The sequence below is a fragment of the Callospermophilus lateralis genome, chromosome 4 (genome assembly GCF_048772815.1).
Source record: "Callospermophilus lateralis isolate mCalLat2 chromosome 4, mCalLat2.hap1, whole genome shotgun sequence".
NCBI lineage: Eukaryota > Metazoa > Chordata > Mammalia > Rodentia > Sciuridae > Callospermophilus > Callospermophilus lateralis.
The window spans coordinates 22143760-22168022 of NC_135308.1; the positions used below are offsets into that span (position 1 = coordinate 22143760).

Consider the following 24263-nt stretch of genomic DNA (forward strand, 5'->3'; position numbering starts at 1 on the left):
GCAAACCTAACAGCATGTTATTCCACACCCACAGATTTGAGCCTCATCATTTACAGGAATGATACCTTCCTCAGAGTGTAGGGCTAAACCACTTCTCACTCATCCTCAGCTTGATTAAATTTAACCAGTCAATAATAACGAAGTCAAGTCATTTCTATTCTGCAGCCATTTCCTTGATAAGAAACCCAAAATGCCACATTTTAATGAAAGCATCCGTATATTAATACTTTAGTATTTTTACAAGCAAATGCGCAAATAACAATTTTCCCCAACAATCTCATTTCCCAGAAACCATCTCTTGAATTTTTGCCTCTTTTGACATCTTGCTTGGCTCTGCTAAGAAAGCCAGAGCTTGAACTAGCTTTCCTTCATTCACAAACTCGAAAGTGCCAATGTTTTTTGATGACCAGGCTTAACATCATTTTACAATCATTATCTTAAATTGTTTTACTAAGATGTCAACTACATCATTAAGTTCTCTTTATGGAAACTCTGCTTGAAAATGAAACATTTCATAGAGAACTATTTCTTTAGAAAACTCTGTAAACAAATCAGAACTATTAAGACCCACTAACGGTGACATGGAATTATCAGGGACCCACAAAGCAACAAAGCACTGAGAAATTTTTCTTGGAAATATGAGTTAGCTCAGATACAGTTAAAAAAAACAACAACAAAAAAAAAAAAAAAACAACAAAAAAAAACAAACCTTGGGGAAATGAATCTGAATCCACAATAACACAATTCCATTAGAGCCAGAATGGCAGAAATGAGGAAGACGGAGCAATCATTTATCAGATGATGAGCAAGCATCCCTGGGAAATTGCACCACAGTCTCCATTTGCTTAATGCTGCTCACAGTATGCATTATCCCCTGGGCTGGAAATGGGAAGCAGGGTTAAGAGGGATAGGGAGTAAGTGCTAAGGTCATTTCTGTACCAGCTTGATTCGGGGCTGTAGCTGAGCAGAGCCAGAAACCTTCAACCCATTCCAAGGCTGAGCAAGATCCTTCTGCATCTCAAGGCCTGGGCTTCGACTCATCACACATATAATGTCACATTATCCAACAGGCAACCACCTGCCTTCCAATAAATGGGCCAACAAATTTGGACTACCTGCTTGAATGTAGAAACTGTATCTTACACACCTCTATATTTTACACAGGACCTAGTACAGAGTCTTTCACCTATTAGAGCTGAGAGGCCAAGACAATATTGGAAAAGGATGAGACCCATGGAAGGGAAGCCAAATATTTAGCTAGTGACAGGGCTCAGAAGATAAAACAGGAGTTTTGTATTTCCCCAATGCAGAGGAGATAAAATCTTTCCTCTCTTCAAAGGTCAATGAAATGCCCTGACTAAATAGCTGCCAATGCTGTGGCCCTACTTCGTGGAAGGAGTCTGAGGTCAAAAGAGTTGAGCAATGTGCTGGGAAGATTAATGTCTGATAGCTTACACTTCGAAGGTAGCTATCAGCTGTGACTTCTAGCTATTCCTGCCATGATGTAAGAGGGCATACACTAATCCCTGGACCCCCATGGATCCACCAAGAACATCGAGTCCATTGATAAATTACCATCTCAGCAAGCCACAGCTAAAGATGTTGCTTAAAAGCTCAGTACCGGGCACTCAGAAGAATATCAGATAACTGAAATGCACTCAGGGAACAGCCTTTAAAGTGATTAAGAAGAAAGATGACTTGGTTCATTGAAAATGATTAAACACATTAAATACAGCTTGCTTTAATGACTTCTAAGGGATGTGTTATCATCATCAACTGATGCTGACTACCCATGGAGCAGAAGGCAGAGGATTAGGTATCATGGCAGGGTGCAGGGGGTACAGGGAGGGGATGCTAACACAGGAAGGATGCAGCCCTTGTTCTAAGGAGCTGTGCTATTAATTTCATATTCTGGAGTTTTCTCTATTAGCAGAGCAACATACCCCTTGGAAGAGATAACTGCAAATTCAGACACTTATCATCTAAGGGCACCTTTGTTTTTTTCTTTTCTTTTTTCTTTTTTTTCAAAATCAAACAGCAGAAATGAAAATTGGATGAATTAGTGCGGACTATACTTCAGCAAAGCAATTTTTTAAATGCAACGTTAGCACACATGAAAAAGGGGCCTATCTTTTAACATAAACCTTACTTTATAACTCATCTCCTGTGGGTTTTCCAATAAATTATTCCCAGATGAAATAATGTTTTTAGAATCATCGTTTTCCCTTCAGAAGAGCTCACGATTTAAAATAGCATCACATACCAACAAACAAACAAAACACAAAACAACTATCTGGGTCAGAAAATGATCACCAGATAATCAGAGTTATTTTTATATATGAAATAATTTCTGACCATCAGCTTAATTCCTTTCTATCAGTCACATAACAGACAATGAGTCTGGGTGGGAAACATCAAGTTGGAGCTCTTTTCCGAGCAGAAATAAACTTTATTTGAGAGACTCACAATTAACAACATTCTCCCATTGAGTCTTTCATTTTGTTTTGTTTTGTTTTTGCCCTCAGACATGCAGAAATTAGCAAAAAAAAAAAAAAAAAAAATAGTATTACTGGGCCATAGGCCATCAATAATCTATATAGCCAGATTCCTAAAACTCAGAATCAATTGTTCCTAGGTAAAGAATCTCAAAAACTAAATCCACGATTATCTATTGTAATCACTCACACTCTGAACAAGTATTTACAGAGTGTCTAACATGAAGAAGGCAAACTGCTAGACTCAGGAATACAATAGCAAATAAGACAAAGAACGACTCATGTTGCCTAGCAGAGACTCAATTGTGGCTATAAAATAGGCCCTCTGCCAAGAATAAAGCAGGGTAAGGGGAGAGTGATGATGATCCGGGGTGCTGCCTGAGATACAGGGGACCAGCGGAGGGGTCTTTCAGGAGGGGACCCTGTGGGAGGTGCCGTGTGAAATTGTAGACATGATTAAAACACCACTAACTTCAAAAATTTTGTCAAATGCTTTCAGAAAGGATTTCTACATTTATTCACAGCAACCTGATGAGGCAGGAATTAACTATTATTCTCAGTGCCTGAAGCTTTCTAAGCTTGCCTAAAATCATCATGCTAGCAAGGGGTGATGGTGAGATCTGAATCAGGCCCATGCTCTTCTCTTCTGTGTGTCCAGTGCAAGCAATGCCTCTGGAAGCGCAGGGGAATAATAGGAGCAGACGCATTTCCCTGTCGCCACAGATCGCAAAGGCTACTCTCAGTTGAACTGTGTGTGTGGATCTGCATTTCGGAGAGGTGGTCTGGATCCCAGTTCTCAGCAAGGGCAGGACAGTGAGTGACTGTGTTCATGTCACAGGGAGGGTGGGCTTCCCTTCCAGCAAACAGAACGGCAGAACACACATAGACGATCTTATTTCTGACAGCAAAAGAAGAATGGGGAGGAAGGAAAATGGTTTGAGCAAAGAAAATAATCAGCAGGGACTTCAGGAAAAGGGCTCAGAATAGAAAACAATGAATCTTTAAAAACCGGATAGGAAACTCTGCTTAAGAAAAATCAAGAATAACAGACAGGTCCTTAAATGTTGGCTGACTGAAGAAAACCTGTGGTTGGCTCCTTAAGAGAGAATTGTGAGGAATTTGGGGGTGAGGAGTTGAGGCAGTAAATGTTGATGTTTTATCCATTTTTAGAAAAACAGCAGACAAAGGTGTTAAACTCGTGATTATGAAAGAAATCAGGGATCTCATGGAAGGAAAAATAACAATGACAGAAAGGCCCAGATTTCAAACAAGTAATAACTAAGATTATGTTTGAAAATAGAGTATTCCAGATAACTATGGTCCTATACAGAGTACGCATACCAAGTTAGCTAGAGACTTTAACTCTGGGATGAAAACATAACTTTTAGATATTCCTAAGATTTTGTAATACAGGACTTCCAAATAAAATACGGTTCAAAAGGAACAGCGTAGGCAGAAGAGATTCTCATATACTTTTCCCTTGACTTGCTGATAGTTCAATCTCACAGAAAGCCAAGCACACTGCAATTCTGGATCTGATTCTGATCAACTATGGGGAGAGGAGACCAGCCAGGAGCTAGACATGCTCTCCAGGAGAAGCAGAAATACCAAGAACTTCGAAGAAGGCGCCCAGAAGAGACTGGAGGTAGGTTTGAACTCTTCCTTTTAAAAGAATTGATTTTAAAAGTACAAAGAAAACATGTATGACATGAAACTCAAAAGGGAAGATGCTTCAAGAGGAAAGGGAAGACTCTCAAAATGAAATTCTACCCATACAATTGCAAATTATCTGGGCAGATGAAAATGTAGAGGCATCCAAAGGAACTGATGTGACTCCCTGGGGAGCAGCCTAATGGGCTCACATTTTTAAAGGACATGTACAAAAAGATGAAGAGAAGGGCCCGTAACAAAGAACACAGTATGGCGCATGGTGATTCAAGAACGCTGAAGATCCGAATGAGCTTAAACTTGTCAAAATGCTAAAGACAAAAAAAAAAAAAAAAAAAAATTAAAAGGGGATTTAAAAAGTTATGTTTGAAACAAAAAGAACAAGAAAGACACAGATCTGCTATCTGGAGTGTACAATGGTTCTCAGATGGAAGGAGCAAAGGGAAAGATACTCTTCATACTGAAAAGGAAGAATAAATCTTGATAAGAGAGAAATGGGTGAAAAGAGGGATCGAGAGATCAAATGGATACTCTTGACAGCTGAAGTACAACCAATAATCTATGAGAGACTCTAGTGAGCTTGGGGATCAAGGTCAACTCAACAGGCAAACATGGGGACGTTTCAAAAAGAAGACAAGGCACTCTGCAGACTGGGAAATTCTAGAATTTTTCAAACTTAAAAACTTTCAAGGTTTACAAGCACTTAGGAAAGGAAACAACAATTTGAGCAGACTCTTCCAGGAAAAGTTTGCTACCAGTGAGTGATAGCAAAAATGAGTTTGAAAGACATTTGCTCTCAATGTAGCATCTGACAAGTGGCCCCGTGATACCCTAGTAGAGGTGATTTAGGAATGTGGGCTAAAGGACCCTTAGTTGTGAGGATTTGTGGTTATTTAAGTGATGATGATCATGGAATTACTGTACTATCAACAGACTTGGAACATCAAATGAAGTAGTAGACTTGAGAAGGGAAAACGTGGATATCTGTGACATGATGAACAAGAGTACGACCTTAAAAAAAGGAAGAAGAAATAAGGAGACAACTTTGCAAACATCTCGGGGCAACATGTAAAAGGATCGATATGTTCCACGAGGCCCCTTACAATGAAGGGAGGGCACAGGGAGACACATGTGTGCTCAGTGCCTTTGCTCTGAGCTAAGGATGTCTGACGATGACCAGGGACCATCCAGAGCTAGGGCACTAGCAGCCCTTGTGGTGTCCAAGCACAGGCCAATAGCCACTGGCCAGGGATGGGTACTCAAGGGAATGATGCTCAGGGTCTTGGATTAGTTGCAGCTGTAACACTGCCACCAACTTTTGTGGTGAAAAGCAGTTCTTAAAATCAAGGGTGCTGGTAGGGCTCCATTCCTGGATGCTGTGGAAAAGGATGCTGCTGGGATTCTTTGGCTTGCTCCTTTCTCTCATCACTCCTACCTCTGCTTTCCCTTCTGTTCTCTCCTGTCCCCGCTGCCTCCCCTTCAGGAAAACCCTTGTACTTAACCCTGGGTCTTCCCAGATAGGCACTCTTAATTTAAGCACATTTGTCAAGTGCTTTTGGCCAGCAAGGAAACATTTCCCCAGGTTCCAGGGATTAGGAGGTGGACATCTCTGGGAGCCACAGGAAACAAGTTTCAGAGATTCAATGAATGCTATACCAGGATTCCTGGGAAGGTAGGGGCTGAAGAGGCCCTTCCCCATCAGTGACCAGGGCCCTGGGACACACCGTGCCCATGCATTAAAATCTAAACCATAAAAATAATTCTTTTAATGATATTAACAAAGTTGGATGTGTCAGCTTGAGCCCAAGTTTAATGTAGTTGATTATAAACACGGAATAGATATCAATCTTTTTCAAAATTTCTCATGCAAAAAGTTAAATATTTTTAGTAAGTGGTAAAGTTTATTTCCTTATAAATTCCTTTTACAGGCTCACCTACCCATTTAAATACAGCAACATATATCACTGCTGAACCAGGTGCCGAGAGTTTATGATTACCCTAGCGCTTCTGAGGACTGATCCACAGCTTTAGTGGGAATGCATGAAATACTGAGGAACAAGTGCCGACTGCAGTACTATTATGCAGACCTTGCTATTACCTCTTCTCTCCTGGTCACATTTAATCACTATCAGTTTCTCTTTCCTTTAACTACCTGTCTCAAAACCCATCCATCGGTGAGTACTTGAAACAGTTTTCTACTTGTATTTTCTTTGATATTCAGCCCCAAGTGAAAAACATGAAAAATACATATGAGTTTAGAAAATCAATTTTTCCCTATATTTCAGGTCCTCTGAAGGAACCATGCTGATGTCAGATGTACTATAGATAAAATAAAGCCACCAGTAATACTTTTTTTTTTTGGTGGGGGAGGGGGTGGGTACAGGGGACTGAATGCAAAGGCACTCAACCACTGAATCACATGCCCAGCCCTAGTTTGCATTTTATTTAGAGACAGGGTCTCACTGAGTTGCTTAGCACCTTGCTTTTTGCTGAGGCTGGCTTTGAACTCAGGATCCTCCTGCCTCAGCCTCCCAAGCCACTGGGATTTCAGGTATGCATCACAGCATTGGGCAACAAATAATACTTTTAATCAACATTTTCAACCCCCTTGTGTCTTCAAATTTTTCTTTCTTTTTATTTTTTAACAGATTTGTGAACAAGTGAACAGGAAAAATTAAGGACAGCAAAATGATGAAAGAATGAGTGACCCAAGAAGAAAGAAAGTTCCTCCCAGAGACCAAGCTGAGAGAGGTGGCTCACCGAAGTCTTATTCACTGTGGCCTCCCTAATGCCCACAGAGAGCCGGGCAACTGGCAGGAGTCTGAATGCAGGACAGGGTGGTGCCCCGTTTCCTCCCCACTGTGTTCCTGGCTCAGGGACAGTGACTCACCCGTGGTAAGCACCAGAAGGACTCAAACAAAGAGTATGTGCATTAGTGAGACACCATGGGACACAGCACTGGCAGAGAAGGGTGCGCTCTTACCTTGCTGTCCTTGTCTGGTTTGCTTGCTGAACCGCTCCCACAAGCTGATGAAGAGCCATCTGGAGACGTGGGAAGTCCAGGGAGAATGGTCACTGTCCGGCCACTGGGCTCGGCTTCCAGAGAGGCAGCGGTGATGCTCGGGGAGGTCAGCGAAGTGGCTGCAGCACAGGCCAGTGGCGCACTGGCTCGACTGATACCGACAGCAGCAGCGTGGGCAGCGGAGCCTGCCATTGGAGGCAGAGGCTGTGGGGAGGCCAGTGAATGGTGGGGCAGGCCCACAGATGCAGGCCCAAGGCAGGCGGCATTCTGTACCTGGATGGGCGTCACCGCTGCTGTGGGGCGTTCTTGGTTATGTGCTGCAACTGGTAGGTGACAGGAGGAAAAAGTCAACTTCCTACCAAATGCTACTCATTGAAACATGAGTCAGTTCACTGCATCACACACAATGAAAGGTTGCTACTGCTACTTATTACAATAAAGAATGGATAGTAATTTAAATGCAATTAAAATCTTGGCTGGATCTCTAGACACTATTTTCCTTCCAGATCAGCCCTGGATTCTGTAGAGAACCTAGAGGTTCAACTATAACCCCAAACCCTTTCTTTAAAGAGAATACCTTTCCACACAGAATAGGTTTTTGATGGTTCTCTACAGTGTTGAACAATATCAGCCTCAAGTCCTTTTTCGATTAACCATTCCTCTTTTCTTTTTTTGAGTTGGGGGTCTTGCTATGCTGCTCAGACTGGTCTTAAACGTATGATCCTCTTACCACAGCCTCTTGAATAGATGGGATTATAGACAGGCCTGTATCATCCTACCTGGCTCATAAAGAACCATTTCTCTTCTTTTTCTGATAGAATTTACAAGCCTCTAGTTTACCCCACCATTGTTACCCAAGATTCTCAGTAGGTTTTCAATGCTACAGAACCAAGAAAGCTATTTAAGATTCTACTGGGTCTAAAATAGATTCACAACTTAGTTCATCAACAATGATCAACATACATGTTGGCAAAGAATCATACAGTGATCACAGAGCTAGGAACAGTGAGATCTGAGACTTAAAATCTTGATTACAGAAGTCATATTTTCTTTTACTCTTTGGACAGGGTTTCACTAAGTTGCCTTGGCTGACCTCCAAGTTGAGATCCTCCTGCCTCAGCCTCCAAAGTAGCTGGGGTTACAGGCATGTGCCACCATTCCCAGCTTATTCTACTGTTGTTCATCATTTTAATATTATGCCTAATTTTCTCAACCTCTGCCAAAAATGATCTGCTATTAGACAGGCAAATTCTTTCCCTGATGTGCCCTGGTCTTCTCCTCTTACCTGTCCTCACTGCGTTGCGGGCCTGGTTGACTGTCATTTGCCCAGTCATGTGCAACAGGACCTTCGTCTGAGGACTTGTCTGGATGTGAGCTGCTGATACCACAGCCGTGGGGACGACACTGGGTGTCCCGGCCACACCATTTCCCTGGAGCTTCTGGACAGGCCCTCCTGCAGTGGAGGGACTGACCATGGTCACCCCTCGACTTGTCTGACCCGCAGTAGACATAGGGACTTTAGCCTGGGAAGCATTTGTCACCGCCCTGCCAGGACAGAAACAGAAAGAAAGCCCAATCCATCAGCAAAATGAGAGATAGAACAATTAAATGCAAGAAAAATGACTCAGGGCTTTAAAGACAGAAGGTTACAAAAAAAATGAATGGAATTATTTTTACAAAGTTTTTAAGAAGAGCAAATTCAAAGAAATGATGGCCCTGAGGCAGAGAAAGGTCTTGAAATTGTTCTGAGTCACCAGAGACCAACACGCCATACTCTGCTCAAGAATATACAGTTGCTGGGTTCGGTTTTCCACATCACAAACCAAGCATCCCACTGATTTCCAACGTCCTGGATTCTCCTGCTTTCACCTACCAGACAAGCCAGGTGTGTTCCCTTAAATAGCCTCATTTCCACAGCTTCTGACCTTCTCTCTACTTGCCTCGGACACATCACTCAAGTGCCTATACGCACGTGCACACACACACACACACACGTATGCACACATTCTGGGAATGTCCTTTCTGGCTGCTCTTGACCAATTTCAGTCTCATTTGTTTCAGGACCCAGCACAAATCCCATCATTTCCAGAAGTCTTGCCTGGGGTCCAAGTTTAAGATCTTATGGTTCCACTGTTTCATGTAGTTTCCTTCCTTTGTTCTGTTTTTATATTCAACACAGTGTATCTTTAATTTAATTTCGCCCTTATTACAAAATGTGGTGTATTCTTTTTTTTTAGAAATAAATCCTGTGTTAATGCTGATGACGCAGTGAAAGTTCCTTGAAGGTAGGTCTAGTATAAAATGGGACTTTTCTGTTCCTTCAGTATTTGCACATTTGGGCGGGTACGGCCAGCTCTAAACAAATTTATTTCCTGTGAATATAATTATATTAAGTACAAAGTGATTTCGTATAATGTATTTTTTTTATGTTCCTAAAATCATTTAGACAATGACCATTCTGTTTAGAGCAATTCTCTAATAGATAGGGTAGTTTAATAGCACAAACATACTTCTTATTTATCATGATGACTCAGAGAGCACTTATTCTAAGCAAGAATTGCTCCAGAGTTAAACAGACTTATAATAATCTGTTTTTGAATCTCAGCTTGACCAACTTCATTTATTTACTGTTGTTTGTTGTAGTTCCCATATTTTTTATTATTATTATTATTATTATTATTATTATTATTATTATTATTATTATTATTATTATTTTGCACCAAGGAGGTTTTATCTGCCATTTTCTGGATGGGCTGGATTCTGAATGTCGATTTTAACATATACAGAATAGAAGGTTTATATTGATTAAAAATTTGCAAGTCAAATTAAAGCTAACATTCTGTCACCATCTGCAACAATAGTGATTTTCATTTGATTAGGCTGCTAGCCAACCTATAAATCAAGGCCAACAGCTGACAAACATGTCAGTTCATTAAGTCGTTTGTTTAAAATCAGGACATTTGAAGAATGATTTAACATAGTTAAACCTAGACTATTATTAAAAGTCCAGTGGTCAGAACCTGGGGCTTCTTCCATGTTGATTTAATTACTGGTCATTTCCTTTTGTTCCTGAGAATAGTTTCCTCAGTGACCAGAAGGTAAATTATCTTTAAATAAAATAGAGAAAAATTTTACATATATAAAGTGCCTATCATTCTGTAATAGGATTTCTATGATACTTTGGGCCAGATTATTCCTGTGGGGTGGGGTGGGGGGCTGTCTTGCACACTGCAGGATGGAACAGCATCTCTGGGCTCTACCTACTAAATGCCACCAGCACCCCACACCTTCAGTTGTGACCAAATGCCCATCAAAATTATGTTCAGTTACTGCTAAATGTCCCCTGGGGAACAAAACCACTCTTATTTAAAATGGATCAACACCAGATTTAAGGCATTTTTATTTCTGACTAAGAATTCACAGGTAATTGCCCAGTTAATGACTGGATATAGATCCACATGGTATGGGCTTGAGACCTTCTTCAGTGTCATCTCAGACAAGTTATTTGATCTCTCTATGCCTCAATTTCCTCACTTATTAAGTGGGGGATAATAACAGTAACTACATCAATGACGTGTTTAAGAACTAAGAATTGATAAATGTAATGGGTTTAGAAATCAGCATGCCTGGTATATAGTAGGCATTATATAAACAGAAAAGTATTAATAACATAGCTCTTATTTCGAACATTATTCCTTTTATTTTCTAGTAGGAAAACAACTGAGAAGGGTACAGTTGAGTCTTCTAACATATAAATTAAAGAAAATAACTTCCAACCCAGTATATTTATTGGTAGAAACCTATAATTTCACACATATCCATGTGAAAAGTAAGCTAAGATCTTAGCATTAAAAGGGGTTTTAGCAGATATGGATATGGATTTTAAAAACTTTGGCTATGTAACAGGCAATTATAATGTGAGAAGAAATATGAACAGGCTGGAAATCCTGGGAAAGAACAAAGCTGTTCTGTTTAGAACTTAGTAAACCATTTACTCAAAACCATACCTTGTGATGGGTGCCACGTAATTGCCAGGGAAAACCCCGATCTTGCTAGTATGCATTGATGTCCCTTTGAACCAGCCATCCTGGCAACGCTCAAACACTAAAAACATCTCCCCTTTTCTCAGTTCTAGTTCATCCTCTTTCCGGGGAGTGTACGGGTAGATAGCCACATACCTAGAATAGGAAGAAAACATTTGATCTCAGGCTAACAGACATACACTGAGGTGCTCAAAACTCTTGTTTGTTACAACATCTTGAATGTTGTACAAATGTTTCTGAAAGCACAAACTTTTAATCTACATGTAGCATTCACAAGTCTCCCTTGAAAGATATTTTGCTGTTTACATTTTAAATGGGAGTTACAGGCCTTCCTTGACAAGATCTTCTCCTCCCAGTGTGGAAAAGTATCCATCAAATGGTATTTGTATGGTGTAACAGAATTAATGCTGTTTCTTTTTTAAAAAATATTTTTTAGTTATTGATGTACATTTATTTATTTATTTATTTATTTATTTATTTATTTATTTATGGTGCTGAGGATTGAACCCAGTGCCTCACACATGCTAGGCAAGCCCTCTGCCACTGAACCACAACCCCAGCCCTTTAATGCTGTTTCTAAGAGTGTCTTATGTGCTGCTATGGATTAGGTTCCCACTGGGAAAACTGGGCACTTCAAATGGCACTTGATAGACTTGGAAGTAGACGCAAATGAGGACATATGGTATAAAATCCCATTGAGAAGCACAATATGCTGCCTTCCAAACACAAGCTCAACCTAGAGGCTTGGGCTGCACCTGTTTGTATATGCTCAGCCAGGAAGGAGGTTGCATTTGAAAAACTCAGAGGAAAAGAAGGTCTAGGTCATAGAGAGTACAAAACAACCCCACAATGTAAAGTGATTCTGCCTATCAACACCTGAAACTCAGATACTCAAACTAATCTACAGTTCTGACTGGTGCTGTGAACAATCAGGATTTACAAAAATCTTATTGCATTCTGCCACTAATAAACTCTGGACAGAATAATAGACTTTTCTGGATAATTATTGCTGGGGATGTAGAGTTTTTTATACCTAGATCTGATTTGTTTTTTTAACATATATTTTAAAATATTTTTTATTTGTTCTTTTATAGTTATATACGACAGTAGAGTGTATTTTGACATATTATACATAGGAGTCCAACTTCCCATTCTTATGGTTGTACATGATGTGGAGTTATACTGGTTGTGTATTCCTATATGAACATAGGAAAGTTATGTCCAATTCATTCTACTGTCTTTCCTATTCCCAACCTCCCTCCCTTCCTTCATTCCCCTTTGTCTAATCCAATGAACTTCTATTCTTCCCAACTCCCTCTTATTATGTGTTAGCATCCACCTAGATCTGATTTGTGTGGAACACCTTCCTGTTTCTTAGTGCCCTATTGCAAGGAATGAAAATCAAGACCAAAAGCTCAAACAGGAGTTATTAAAAAAAAAAAAAAAAAAAAAAAAAAAAAAAAAAAAAAGGCAGTTCCCCACACGTTTGCTATTAGAAAGAAGAAAACGGCATGTTTCCCTAACTGTGAAAGGCCATTCCACAGCAAGAGAGCTGCCTAGCACGCTGATGTGTTAGGTTCATTCTGTTTCAGCAGTTTCCTAATTATATGCATGACCAGGCAGAGGTCTGCAGAACACTAACTACCTGGTGGGCCATAAGCCTGTCAGCAGCTCATATCAGAAAGGTGTGTTTCTACCTCTACTGTTTAGGCTTAGTTTTAAGTGAATATTTAAGCAGTAATAAATGACATCCTCACTTACACACTTGGGCGAGTCTGAGGCCGTAAATGTGCAATCTGGTCAGTGGATCCTGCCACAGGCCTGGGTCCCATTCCAGCAGCAGCAGCGGCAGCAGCAGCAGCAGCAACAGCAGCAGTAGCGCCTGGTGGTGTGGAGGCGAGGACAGTGGCAGCCAGGAGAGGGGGTGGTGGAAGGGGAGGATTCATGGTCTAGTATAGAAAAAAGAAAAGGAGAGGGCAACAGAATATTTATTAACATCTGCTATGGAAGGTAGGAGGGAAAAGGCACCAGAAATCTATACAAGATTCGAATGGAATCCATACAGAGCAGAACCAGCAGGCTGCCTCCTAGGAGACCCCCTTTAAAAATTCATCTTAAAGCCACAGCAACTTTTTTTTTTTTTTACCAAACAGGTAAGTAATCACTCTTGGAAAGAGGAAAGAGGAAAAAGGGGGAAAAAAAATAAAGAAATGATGCCGTGTAATTTTAAGATTAATAGCACTTTAAAGTACAAACTGGGACCAGAATTCAAATGCCTGTTGAGGGGGCAGCTATGTCATGCTGTTTGCTAGGAATTAATTTGTGATTGTTTCTGTAACCTGAAACTTAAACACAACACAAAACAATTTAGCGGCATTATATCTCAAATCATTCCTTTGAAAGAAAATTTCTTTTGATGCTTGGTCTCCAAAAAGCCCAAACAATAGCGTGCCACAGTCACTGGGCCATTGTTGCTACTTTGGCTTATTCTTTTCTTAACTCTACTAGCTTTTGAAATTTAGGACTATCAAGGCTGGTAATCTTTAACAAGTACACCAGTGAAAAGCTGCTCCGTTCCTTTATGGGCACAGCCTAATGGGGTTCTGCCTACAGGACTCCAAGTCTTTTGAAAATCAATGGAGCAATTGTTACTTTCTGATCTATAAACTCCAGATGATTCTCTAGGGTCTGCATATTGAAACTCCTGGGAAAACAAGCACTGCCTGAAAACCCACCACCCCTCCCCCAATCTTTGAAGCCCATAATCGTAAAAATTGAATCAGAAGAGAAATAAGGAGACTAACAGATGTACCTACCTAGCATAAATGGCTTCTACACATCAGCAAATCGATGAGAAAAATTTAGTGATTTCTAAACATAGCTCATAAGTCATTTTGTTTCTATTTTTTTGGAATAAAAATTTGAATCTCATCAACATGTACTTCATCTATTAACTAGGGACGTGGTCGTTCCACCTAAGGACAACAACCAGGTCCTGGAAGACCATCCCCAAGGTCCCTATAGGCCCAGTTGCATCAGATTATCTCTACTAGGTGTACTACCAGTCACCATCCTGTTGCAAAAGCAACAGGAAGCCTTGCATGAGGTTACCTCTCTGTTTTTTCCTCCCGCTAACAGCCAACTTCTGTTGATGATCCCCTTTCACTCGTTCTATAATCTAATACCTCTATATATTCTCACATCCTACCTCATAAACATCACATCCTACTCCCTCCTTCTCTCTGTGCACCACTAGAAACTATAAACTCTTATGAACCCTACTGACTATATGCTAGAAGATAATCGTACTCATCATTTCTGTTTATAGGGGCAAAACTGTAACTGTCTAAATAGAAGCTAATTGATTTATGGCTGCATATTAGTTGCTGTGGGTGCTCTAAACATTGATCTCCCCCATAAAGGTGATGTATTCCTAACCTGCAGGGACACTATAAGATTATAGGGTAGAAACTGCAACACCTCAGATTTGCACTGCAAGAGAGGAAGACACACAGACAACATGAAAAAACAAGGGAGGAAAATGCCCCAAACAAACCAAGATACTACAACAATAGAATCCACTGACAGCACAGTAGATGAAATGACAGAGTAGGAGTTCAGAATGTGCATGATTAAAATGATCAGGGAATTAAAGAATGACCTAAGAGCGCAAAAAAAGGCAAAAATTGATCACACCAACAAAGAGATAAGAGAGCAAATACAGGTAGCAAAAGACTACTTCAAGAAAGAAAGAGATTTTGAAAAAACAAACGGAAATCAATGAAATGAAGGAAACAATAAAACAAATTAAAAAACTCAATAGAAAGCATCAACAACAGACTAGATCACTTGGAAGACAGAACCTCAGACTATAAAGACAAAATATACAATCAAGTGTGTGTGTGTGTTTGTATATATGTATATATACTAATTGATTTATGTATATGTATATATGTATATACATGTATATATATATACATAAATCAATTAGTATATATACATACAAACACACACACACACACACACACACACACATACACACACACACAAACACACAATCAAATATAAAATAAAGTTGACCACACAGTGACGATGGTTAGGAAACCATGAAAAGAACATCTAAGAATTATGGGATAGCATCAAAAGACCAAATCTAAAATTTATCAGGATAGAGGAAGGGACAGAGTTTCAAAACAAAGGAATGCACAATCTCTTCAATGAAATAATATCAGAAAATGAAGAATGAATTGGAAAATCAAATACAAAAGATTTACAGGACACAAAATGTACAAAATTACAACAGATCTATATCAAGGCACATTAAAATAAAAATAACTAGCATACAGAATAAGGATAGAATTTTAAAGGCCGGAAGAGAGAAGAATCAGATTACATATAGGGGGAGACCAATTCGGATCTCAGCAGACTTTTCAGCCCAGACCCTAAAGGACAGGAGATTATGGAACAACATATACCAAGCTCCAAAAGAAAATGGGTGCCAACCAAGAATCTTATATCCAGCAAAATAAGGCTTCAGATTTGATATGAACTGAAAACCTTTCATGATAAACAAAAGTTGAAAGAATTTACAGCAAGAAAAACTGTACTATAGAGCATCCTCAGCAAAATATTCCAGGAGGAGGAAATGAAAAACAACAATGAAAATCAACAAAGGGAGGAACCACACTAAAGGAAAGGCCAATCAAAGGGAAAACCAAATCAAGTTAAAAACCAAAAATAAACCAAAATGACAGGGAATACAAACCATATTTCAATAATAACCCTGAATGTGAATGGCCTAAACTCATTAATTAAAAGGCATAGACTGGAAGATTGGAAAAAAAAAAAAAGACCCCAACAATATGCTGCCTTCAAGAGACTCATCTCACAGGAAAAGACATCCACAGACTCAAGGTGAAAGGATGGGAAAATAACATATCACTTACATGGACCATGTAAATAAGCAGGGGTTTCCATCCTCATATCAGATAAAGTGGACTTTAAACCAAAGTCAGCGAAAAAGGATAAAAAAAGGCATTTCATACTACTCAAGGGAATCATACATCAATAGGACATAACCATTATCAATATCTATGCCCCAAACAATGGGACAGCTATGTATATCAAATAAGCTCTTCTCAACTTCAAGAATCAAATAGGCCATAACACAATAATACTGGGTTTCTTTAACACCTCTCACCACTGGATAGTCTTCCAAACAAAAACTAAACAAAGAAACTATAGAACTAAAAACAATCAATAATTTAGACTTAACAGATGTATATAGAATATTCCATCCATCAAAGAGCAAATATACTTTTTTTTCAGCAGCACATGGGTTCTTCTCCAAAATAGACCATATGTTATGCCACAAAGCAAGTCTCAGCAAATACAAAAAAATAGAGATACTACCCTGCATTCTATTAGACCATAATGATTTCTAATGAAATTAGAAAGCAAGGATAAAATAAAAAATATAAGCCACTCCAATAATATTTAAATATGCTACTGAATAACGCATGGAAAACAGAATACATCAGGAGGAGATAAAGAAATTCTTAGAGGTAAATGAGAACTGACACAACTTATCAAAATCTCTGAGACATTATGAAGGCAGTGCTAAGAGGAAAGTGCATTGTATTAAGCTCATTCATTACAAGAAGAAAAAGTCCACAAATAAATAACCTGACATTACATATCAAAGCTCTAGAAAAAAAACGAACCAACACCAAAAGAAGAAGAAGACAGGAAATAATTTAAAATCAGGGCTGAAATTAGAGAAATTGAAACAAAAGAAACAATTCAAAAAATTGACAAAACAAAAAGCTGGTTCTTTGAGAAACTAAATAAAATTGACAAACCCTTAGCCACACTAATGAAAAGAAGGAGAGCAAAAACTAAAATTACTAACATTCATGATGAGAAAGAAATTATTACAATAGATATTATTGAAGTACAGAAGAGAATTAGAAGCTAATTTGAAAATTTATACTCCAGTAAACTAGAAAACCTCAAAGACACCAGCAAATTTGTAGAGGCATATGATCTACCCAAACTGAACCAGGAGGACATACACAATTTAAACAGATCAATTTCAAGCAAGGAAGTAGAAGATGCCATCAAAAGCCTATCAACCAAGAAAAGCCTGGGACCAGATGGATTCTCAGCCAAGTTCTACAAGACTTACAAAGAAGAACTAATACCAATACTCCTCAAATTATTCTATGAAATAGAAAAGGCAGGAACCCTTCTAAACTCATTCTGTGAGGCTAGTATCATCCTGATACCAAAACCAGACAGAGACACATCAAGGAAAGAAAATTTCAGACCAATATCCCTGATGAACATTGATGCAAAAATTCTCAATAGAATTCTGGCAAATTGCATACAAAAATATGTTTAAAAAAAGAGTGCACTATGATCAAGTGTGGTTCATTCCAGGGATGCAAGGTTGGTTCAACATACAGAAATCAGTAAATGTAATTCATCACATCAATAGACTTAAAGAAAAGAATCATAGGATTATATCAATTGATGCAGAGAAAGCATTTGACAAATTACAGCACCCTTTCATATTCAAAACACTAGAAAAACTAGGGATTGTAGGAACATATCTCAACATTGTAAAAGCTATCTCTGCTAAACCCAAGACCAACATCATTCTAAATGGAGAAAAATTGGAAGCCCTCCCACTAGAAACTGGAAGAAGAGAAGGATGCCTTCTTTCACCACTTCTATTCAACATAGTCCTTGAAATTCTAGCCAGAACAATTAAATAGAAAAAAGAAATTAAAGGAATATGAAGGGAAAAGAAGAACCCAAACTATCATTATTTGCTGATGATATGATTCTATACTTAGAGTATCCAAAAAACTCTACCAGAAAACTTCTAGAATTAATAAGTGAATTCAGCAAAGTAGCAGAGTATAAAATCAATACCCATAAATCAAATGCATTTCTATACATCAATGATAAATTCACTGAAAAGAGAAATTAGGAAAACTATCCCACTCACAATAGCCTCAAAAATAATAAAATACTAGGGAATCAACTTAACAAAAGAGGTGAAAGACCTCTACAATGAAAACTACAGAACACTAAGGAAAGATATTGAAGAAGACCTTAGAAGATGGAAAGATCTCTCATGCTCTTGGATAGGCAAAATTAACACTGTCAAAAGGCCATACTGCCCAAAGTGCTATACAGATTCAATGTGATTCCAATGAAAATTCCAATGGCATTCATTATAGATATGGAAAAAAGCAATCATGAAGTTTATCTGGAAAAATAAGAGACCAAGAATAGCTAAAGCAATCCTCAGCAAGAAAAGTGAAGCAGGAGGCCTCATAATACCAGAGCTTAAACTATACTACAAAGGTATATTAACAAAAACAGCACCAAAACAGATATGAAGAATAATGGCACAGAATAGAAGATACAGAAACAAATCCACATAAATACAGTTATCTCATACCAGACAAAGGCGCCAAAAACATATATTGGATCCTCTTCAACAAATGGTGTTGGGAAAACTGGAAGTCCATATGCAGCAAAATGAAACTAAACCCCTGTCTCTCAACATGCACAAAAATCAACTGAAAGTGGATCAAGGACCTAGATCAGAGACCCTACACCTAATAGAAGGAAAAACAGGCCCAAATCTTTATCATGTTGGATTAGGTCTCGACTTCTTAACAAGACTCCTAAAGCACAAGAAATAAAATCAAGAATCAATAAATGGGGAAGCTGGGATTGTGTGTGGCTCAGCAGTAGAGTGCTTTTCCAGCACATGTGAGGCCCTGGGTTCTATCCTTAGCACTACATATAAATATATAAAATAAAGGTATTGTATCCACCTACAATTAATATTTTAAAGAAAGAATCAATAAATGGGATGGATTCAAACTAAAAAGCTTCATCTTAGCAAAAGAAACAATGAGGTGAACAGAGAGCTTACATTTTGGGAGCAAACTTTTTCCACATGCATGTCAGATAGAGCACTAATCTCCAAGATATATAAAGAACTCTAAAAACTTAACACCAAAAACAAAACAAAACAAAAAAAACCTACCAAACAAACAAAAAACAACCCAATCAATAAATGGGCCAAGGAGCTGAACAGACATATAATTGATCAACAAATATGTAAAAAAAAATGTTCAACATCTCTAGTAGTTAGAGAAATGCAAATCAAAACTAAGATTTCATCTCACTCCAGTCGGAATGGCAGTTAACAAAGAATACAAACAACAATAAATTTTGGCAAGGATGTAGGGGAAAAAGCACACTCATACATTGCTGGTGGGACTGCAAATTCATGCAGCCAATCTGAAAAGTAGTATGGAGATTCCTTAGAAAACTTGGAATGGAACCACCATTTGACCCAGCTATGCCACTCTTTGGTCTATACCCAAAGGACTTAAAAACAGCATACTACTGTGACACTGCCACATCAATGTTCACAGCAGCACAATTCAAAATAGCCAAACTGTGGAACCAGCCTAGATGCCCTTCAATAGATGAATGGATAAAGAAACTGTGGTATAGATATAAAATGGAATATTACTCAACATTAACAGAGAATAAAATCATGCCACTTGCAGCTAAATGGATGGAGTTAGAGAATATCACGCTAAGCGAAATAAGCCAATCGCCAAAAAACAAAGGCTGAATGTTTTCTGATAAGTGGATGCTAATGCATCCAGGGCAGGGACATGGGATGAGTGAAGGAGCTTTGGATAGGGCAAAGAGGAGGGGGGAGGGGCATGGGGGCAGGAAAGATGGTGGAATGAGACGGACATATTACTCTAGGTACATGTATGATTGCACGAATGGTATGACCCTACCTTGGGTATAACCAGACAAATAAAAATTGTGCTCCGTTTGTGTACTATGAATCGAAGAGCATTATGCTGTCATGTATAACTGATTTGAATAAATAAATAATTTTTTTTAAAAAATAAAGATAATCCTGGTGAAAATACTCAGCAAAAAGGATCTGAGTGACCGAAAGATAGTAATACATCAGTGGCTTGGAGGGTGAGCTAACAAATCTGCACTATACATAGAGTAATATAGTGAGAAACTGTAGGAAAAAAAACCTGATTTCCAAGCCCAGTCTCAAAACAGCATGGCTGTGGAAAGGCAGAAGACAAATGGCGTGTGTTCAACAAGGAAATTAAATTTATCTGTTGTATCTTAAGGAGGCTACACTAAATAGGCTTTAAGAAAAAAAAATCTATGAGCCTTATATAAATATATGTCACATTATAACCATGTGAAAAGAAAAGTCAAGTCTTATTGCTACAAAATACAGTAAACAAATGCTTCATGTACATTACACTCGCAAAGAATGAGTCAGACACTGAGATATGGCATAAAAGAGGATATTCTGAAAGATCCTGGAGATTGTACCTAAGAGAAAATACAGTTCTCTCTTTTAGTGGTTGAAGCATAGTCAAGCATAGATGTTCTGAATAAAATTGGACAGATTCCCTCCACCCCACACTCACATAATACTGAGTAAGTGTGCATAAGACCAAGAGAGAAAGACTGATTAAAATCAGATTCCTAGATGCTGCTTGGTCCTGTGTGGTTGGTAAAATGATAGGGCTCGGCCAAGTCCAGGGCTGGGACACACAAGGAAGTTCTGTGGGTTGCTTTATAAACAACCTAAACTGAAATATTCTGGTGATGTGGAAGTTCAAAAGGTAATCTGCTGTATATTGTGCTTCAGGCAGTTTGATAGCTTGCAAGACTGGAAATTTCTACACAGCAAACCATAGCCTTTCATTCACCAGGAGTGGACCCGGAGACCTGCCTATTAACTCACAGTCTGTTCCAGCCCAAGCACCAGAGGCCAAGATGCACTCTCCCCTACCAGACAAAAACAAAACACACAAACAAACAAACTCCTAGAGACCTGCTAAGAACACAGGTCACATTTTGTTTGCAGAGGCTTGCTAATGTGAAATTAATAGCCTTCTTTTTCCATTTCCAGGGTCTGTTCTCCTGAACCCTGATTTTTGAAAAAGACTGCTTTGCTTTGTAGAAGCAACATGGGTTTTGCTGTCAGAAAAGAAGACAAATTCCAACCCTGGTCCAGACTCATAGGCCAGTCTCTGACTTCCCGCCTTTGCTAGCGTGAGCAGCTACAGAATGGGGCATCTTCTCTCTGAGGGCAGTATTCCAAGATACTGACAGGCTTCATTTGCTAGTTGACATTGGGAGTGAAAAGTTCAAGTACGTGGGTGTGAAGCCCTTTCTTTCTGGCATCCTCTTGCCCTTTCATGCAACCAGCCCAGAAAGCGGTTAGATCTGGATTTGGCTAAGGATAAGGGAAACCGTTCAGTAGGTATCAAGCCTGGGCCAAGGGCTGTAAGCCAGTTTACCAGTAAAGTGCTCTGCGCTGGAGTTTCAGGCACAAGCTCAACTGACCATAAAAGGATCATTTCCTTTCCAACTGTCTTTTTATGTATGAATCTTCTTCATAAACTTCTTCCCAAGGTACAAAAAAAAAAAAAAAAAAATGGGTCTCTTGGGCAAATACCATTTAACATCTTCAATCCCATCATTTCTCTTTAAACATCTAATTTCCAATCAACCCACTTTCAACCATACATATCAACATCTCTAACCAGTCTTTCTGGGTACTGAACTCAAGACACATGTCAGTGGTCGATGAGGGAATGGTTCAAGCTACTGCATGAAGATGCTTCCTTCAAGTTAACAGTGCTACCAATTTCAGCAGCATTACCATCTGCCTGCATAAACTGTAATTTATTATTCCACATTTAATCTATAAGAAAGCAGAGATATTTCCAGCCAGTTAATTATGTAAATTATGGAAGGTCTCTATGCCTTAATATACCAATCTGCAAGACAGAGTTAATAATTAAAGGGATGGAACTGGAGACTATCATGCTAAGTGAAATAAGCCAGGAAAAGTCAAAGGTTGAATGTTTCCTGATATGGGGAAGTTAATCCAAAATGATGGAGCAGGGAGAGAAAGGGGGGGAAAAAGTGAGAGGAATTCCATAAAACTGAAGGAAAGATCAGGAGAACAGATGAAGGGGACTGATGGGGAGGAAGAAGGGATGGGAAAGAAGAAGAATAATGGAATGAACCTAACTAAACTTTTCTATGTGCATGCACAGATGTGGAATAATGGGTTCTGGCATCAGGTCTATCTACAGGACACTAATTTGACACTATTAAAAAAAAAATAAGAAGTAAACTGGATATGGCTCGAACAGGGATTGGTAGAGTCAGGGGCAGGTGCTGGGGACTGAATTGGAGTGGGTTGTGCTCCATGCTTTTGTGATGATGTCAGGGCATATCTTGGTGTTGTATATATCAGAAAAGAATTTTAAAGGATTTACATAAGTTGCCATTCATACCCCAGAGTATAGCAGAAGCTCAACAAATGGAAGCTATTGTCATGATTCATGAAACTGTAAAGTCAGAGACTGTCTCACACTTCTCTGTATTGCTGGCACTTGGCTCTGCAGCCAGAAGGTAAGAGATCCTCCCTGAGTGCTTCATGAACGAGAACACTCCATGTGCCTCCAACATAGCTCTCAACCGGCACTGAGGATCAGGGATTGTTAATTACTTGTTCCAAATGTTCTTCTGCCAGTGCACAGAAGATACAAGGCTAAGATCTCCACCCTCCCCATCCCACAAAATTAGTCAAAAAAAACCCTCACTACTCTTAATGGTTGGATGTATCAGCACAACAGTTGGAATACCAGCGTTGCTCATAATGTTAGACATTTAACATTTTAACTGTTGCATGTGAAATGTATGGGACATATGCTCCTAACTTCATTCTGTATAAAATATTAAAAAGTCTCAATTTATGAAAAAACAGTGGAAATAATCTTCATTTCCTATTCTAGTGGTGACATTTATTACATATAAATCATACCATGAGAAGTCTGGTTTCTTTTCTACTGAGCTGTATACTATTGCTGTGATAGTACTCAAAAGTCTTCAGAAATTATTTCAGATTTTAAATAGAATACTTGCCACAATTAATGTAAGATGCAGAGGGCACAGGCTGCTGAGATTTTCCCACTTAAACGTAACATATTAAATCTGAAACATTTCTGCCGGCCTACCAGGGACTTTGAGATCGAGACATCTCCAGGGATGACAGACAAGTCTGTTTATAATTAGTTTTTCATTAAATGGAATTGGCACACTAGACATACTGTTTAATAAATCTTTCTCTTGCTTAGCATGAAGGCTTTCTTATATAATCCTAGGATAACATGGTTGAATATAAATTAATTTTTATATATTCATGCTCTCTTGTGACCTGTCCTATTGATTTGCTCTAGAGTAGGCCCCCAGCTAAATGGAACTGGCCATTTACCATACTGTAAAATTTTCAGCTCACAAGGGCTGAAACTCAGCCAGCCTTAGGTCTTTTCCACTAATTAATTTTTCTAGGATGAAAAAGTCTTTTTTTTTTTTTTCTTTACCTTAAGAAATCAAGTTAGAATTTTCCAGGAAAAGTGGTCATCTTAAAATGGAAATACCAACTAGTTATATGTGTGCACTGGGGGTGGGAAAGGAAGGGGAGAGTCTCCCCAGGAGATTAGAGGGCAGGATGCTTATGAAATTTGGCTCCAGTCAAACATCCGGGGCTAATAGATTCTCATGGAAACCACATTTAATAAATGTTAACTGAAATTCATCTTCTCCCCAGATGAATCAAGGCACAGTCTCCTTCACCAAACAATTACACTATCAAGGAAGTTGTAACCATCCAGGGAACATTAAAAAAAATAAAAATTTAACTTCTAATGGGACATTATTAACTCCATTTAAATATAAGAATATATTTAATTCTATAAGAAGTTTTCAAAAGATAGGTAATAACTCTATTTGTACTTGTTTCAAAATCAGTTTTTAACTCTTTATAAACTATATCAGGGAAAAATGAATACTAGATAAGAAAAATTAAGCAAATGTAAACTGAGGGCGATAAAACCAGAAGGAGTCAACATTTTAACTGATAGGTTGTGA

General features: G+C 38.8%; 1 protein-coding gene across 3 annotated transcripts in view; it reads right to left on the reverse strand.

Moving 5' to 3' along the window:
- Positions 1-24263, reverse strand: part of Sh3rf1 (SH3 domain containing ring finger 1) — a 159987-nt gene that overhangs the window by 11553 nt on the left and 124171 nt on the right. For all 3 annotated transcript variants that reach the window (XR_013091106.1, XM_076852357.1, XM_076852356.1), the window contains 4 exons: positions 12990-13177; positions 11193-11363; positions 8471-8730; positions 7147-7508 (listed from right to left, as the gene is read on the reverse strand). Coding sequence is in view for 2 of the 3 variants with exons in the window: in XM_076852357.1 (XP_076708472.1) it covers positions 7147-7508; positions 8471-8730; positions 11193-11363; positions 12990-13177 (981 nt within the window). In the remaining variant the exon portion in view is untranslated. The remainder of the gene's footprint in view (positions 1-7146; positions 7509-8470; positions 8731-11192; positions 11364-12989; positions 13178-24263) is intronic.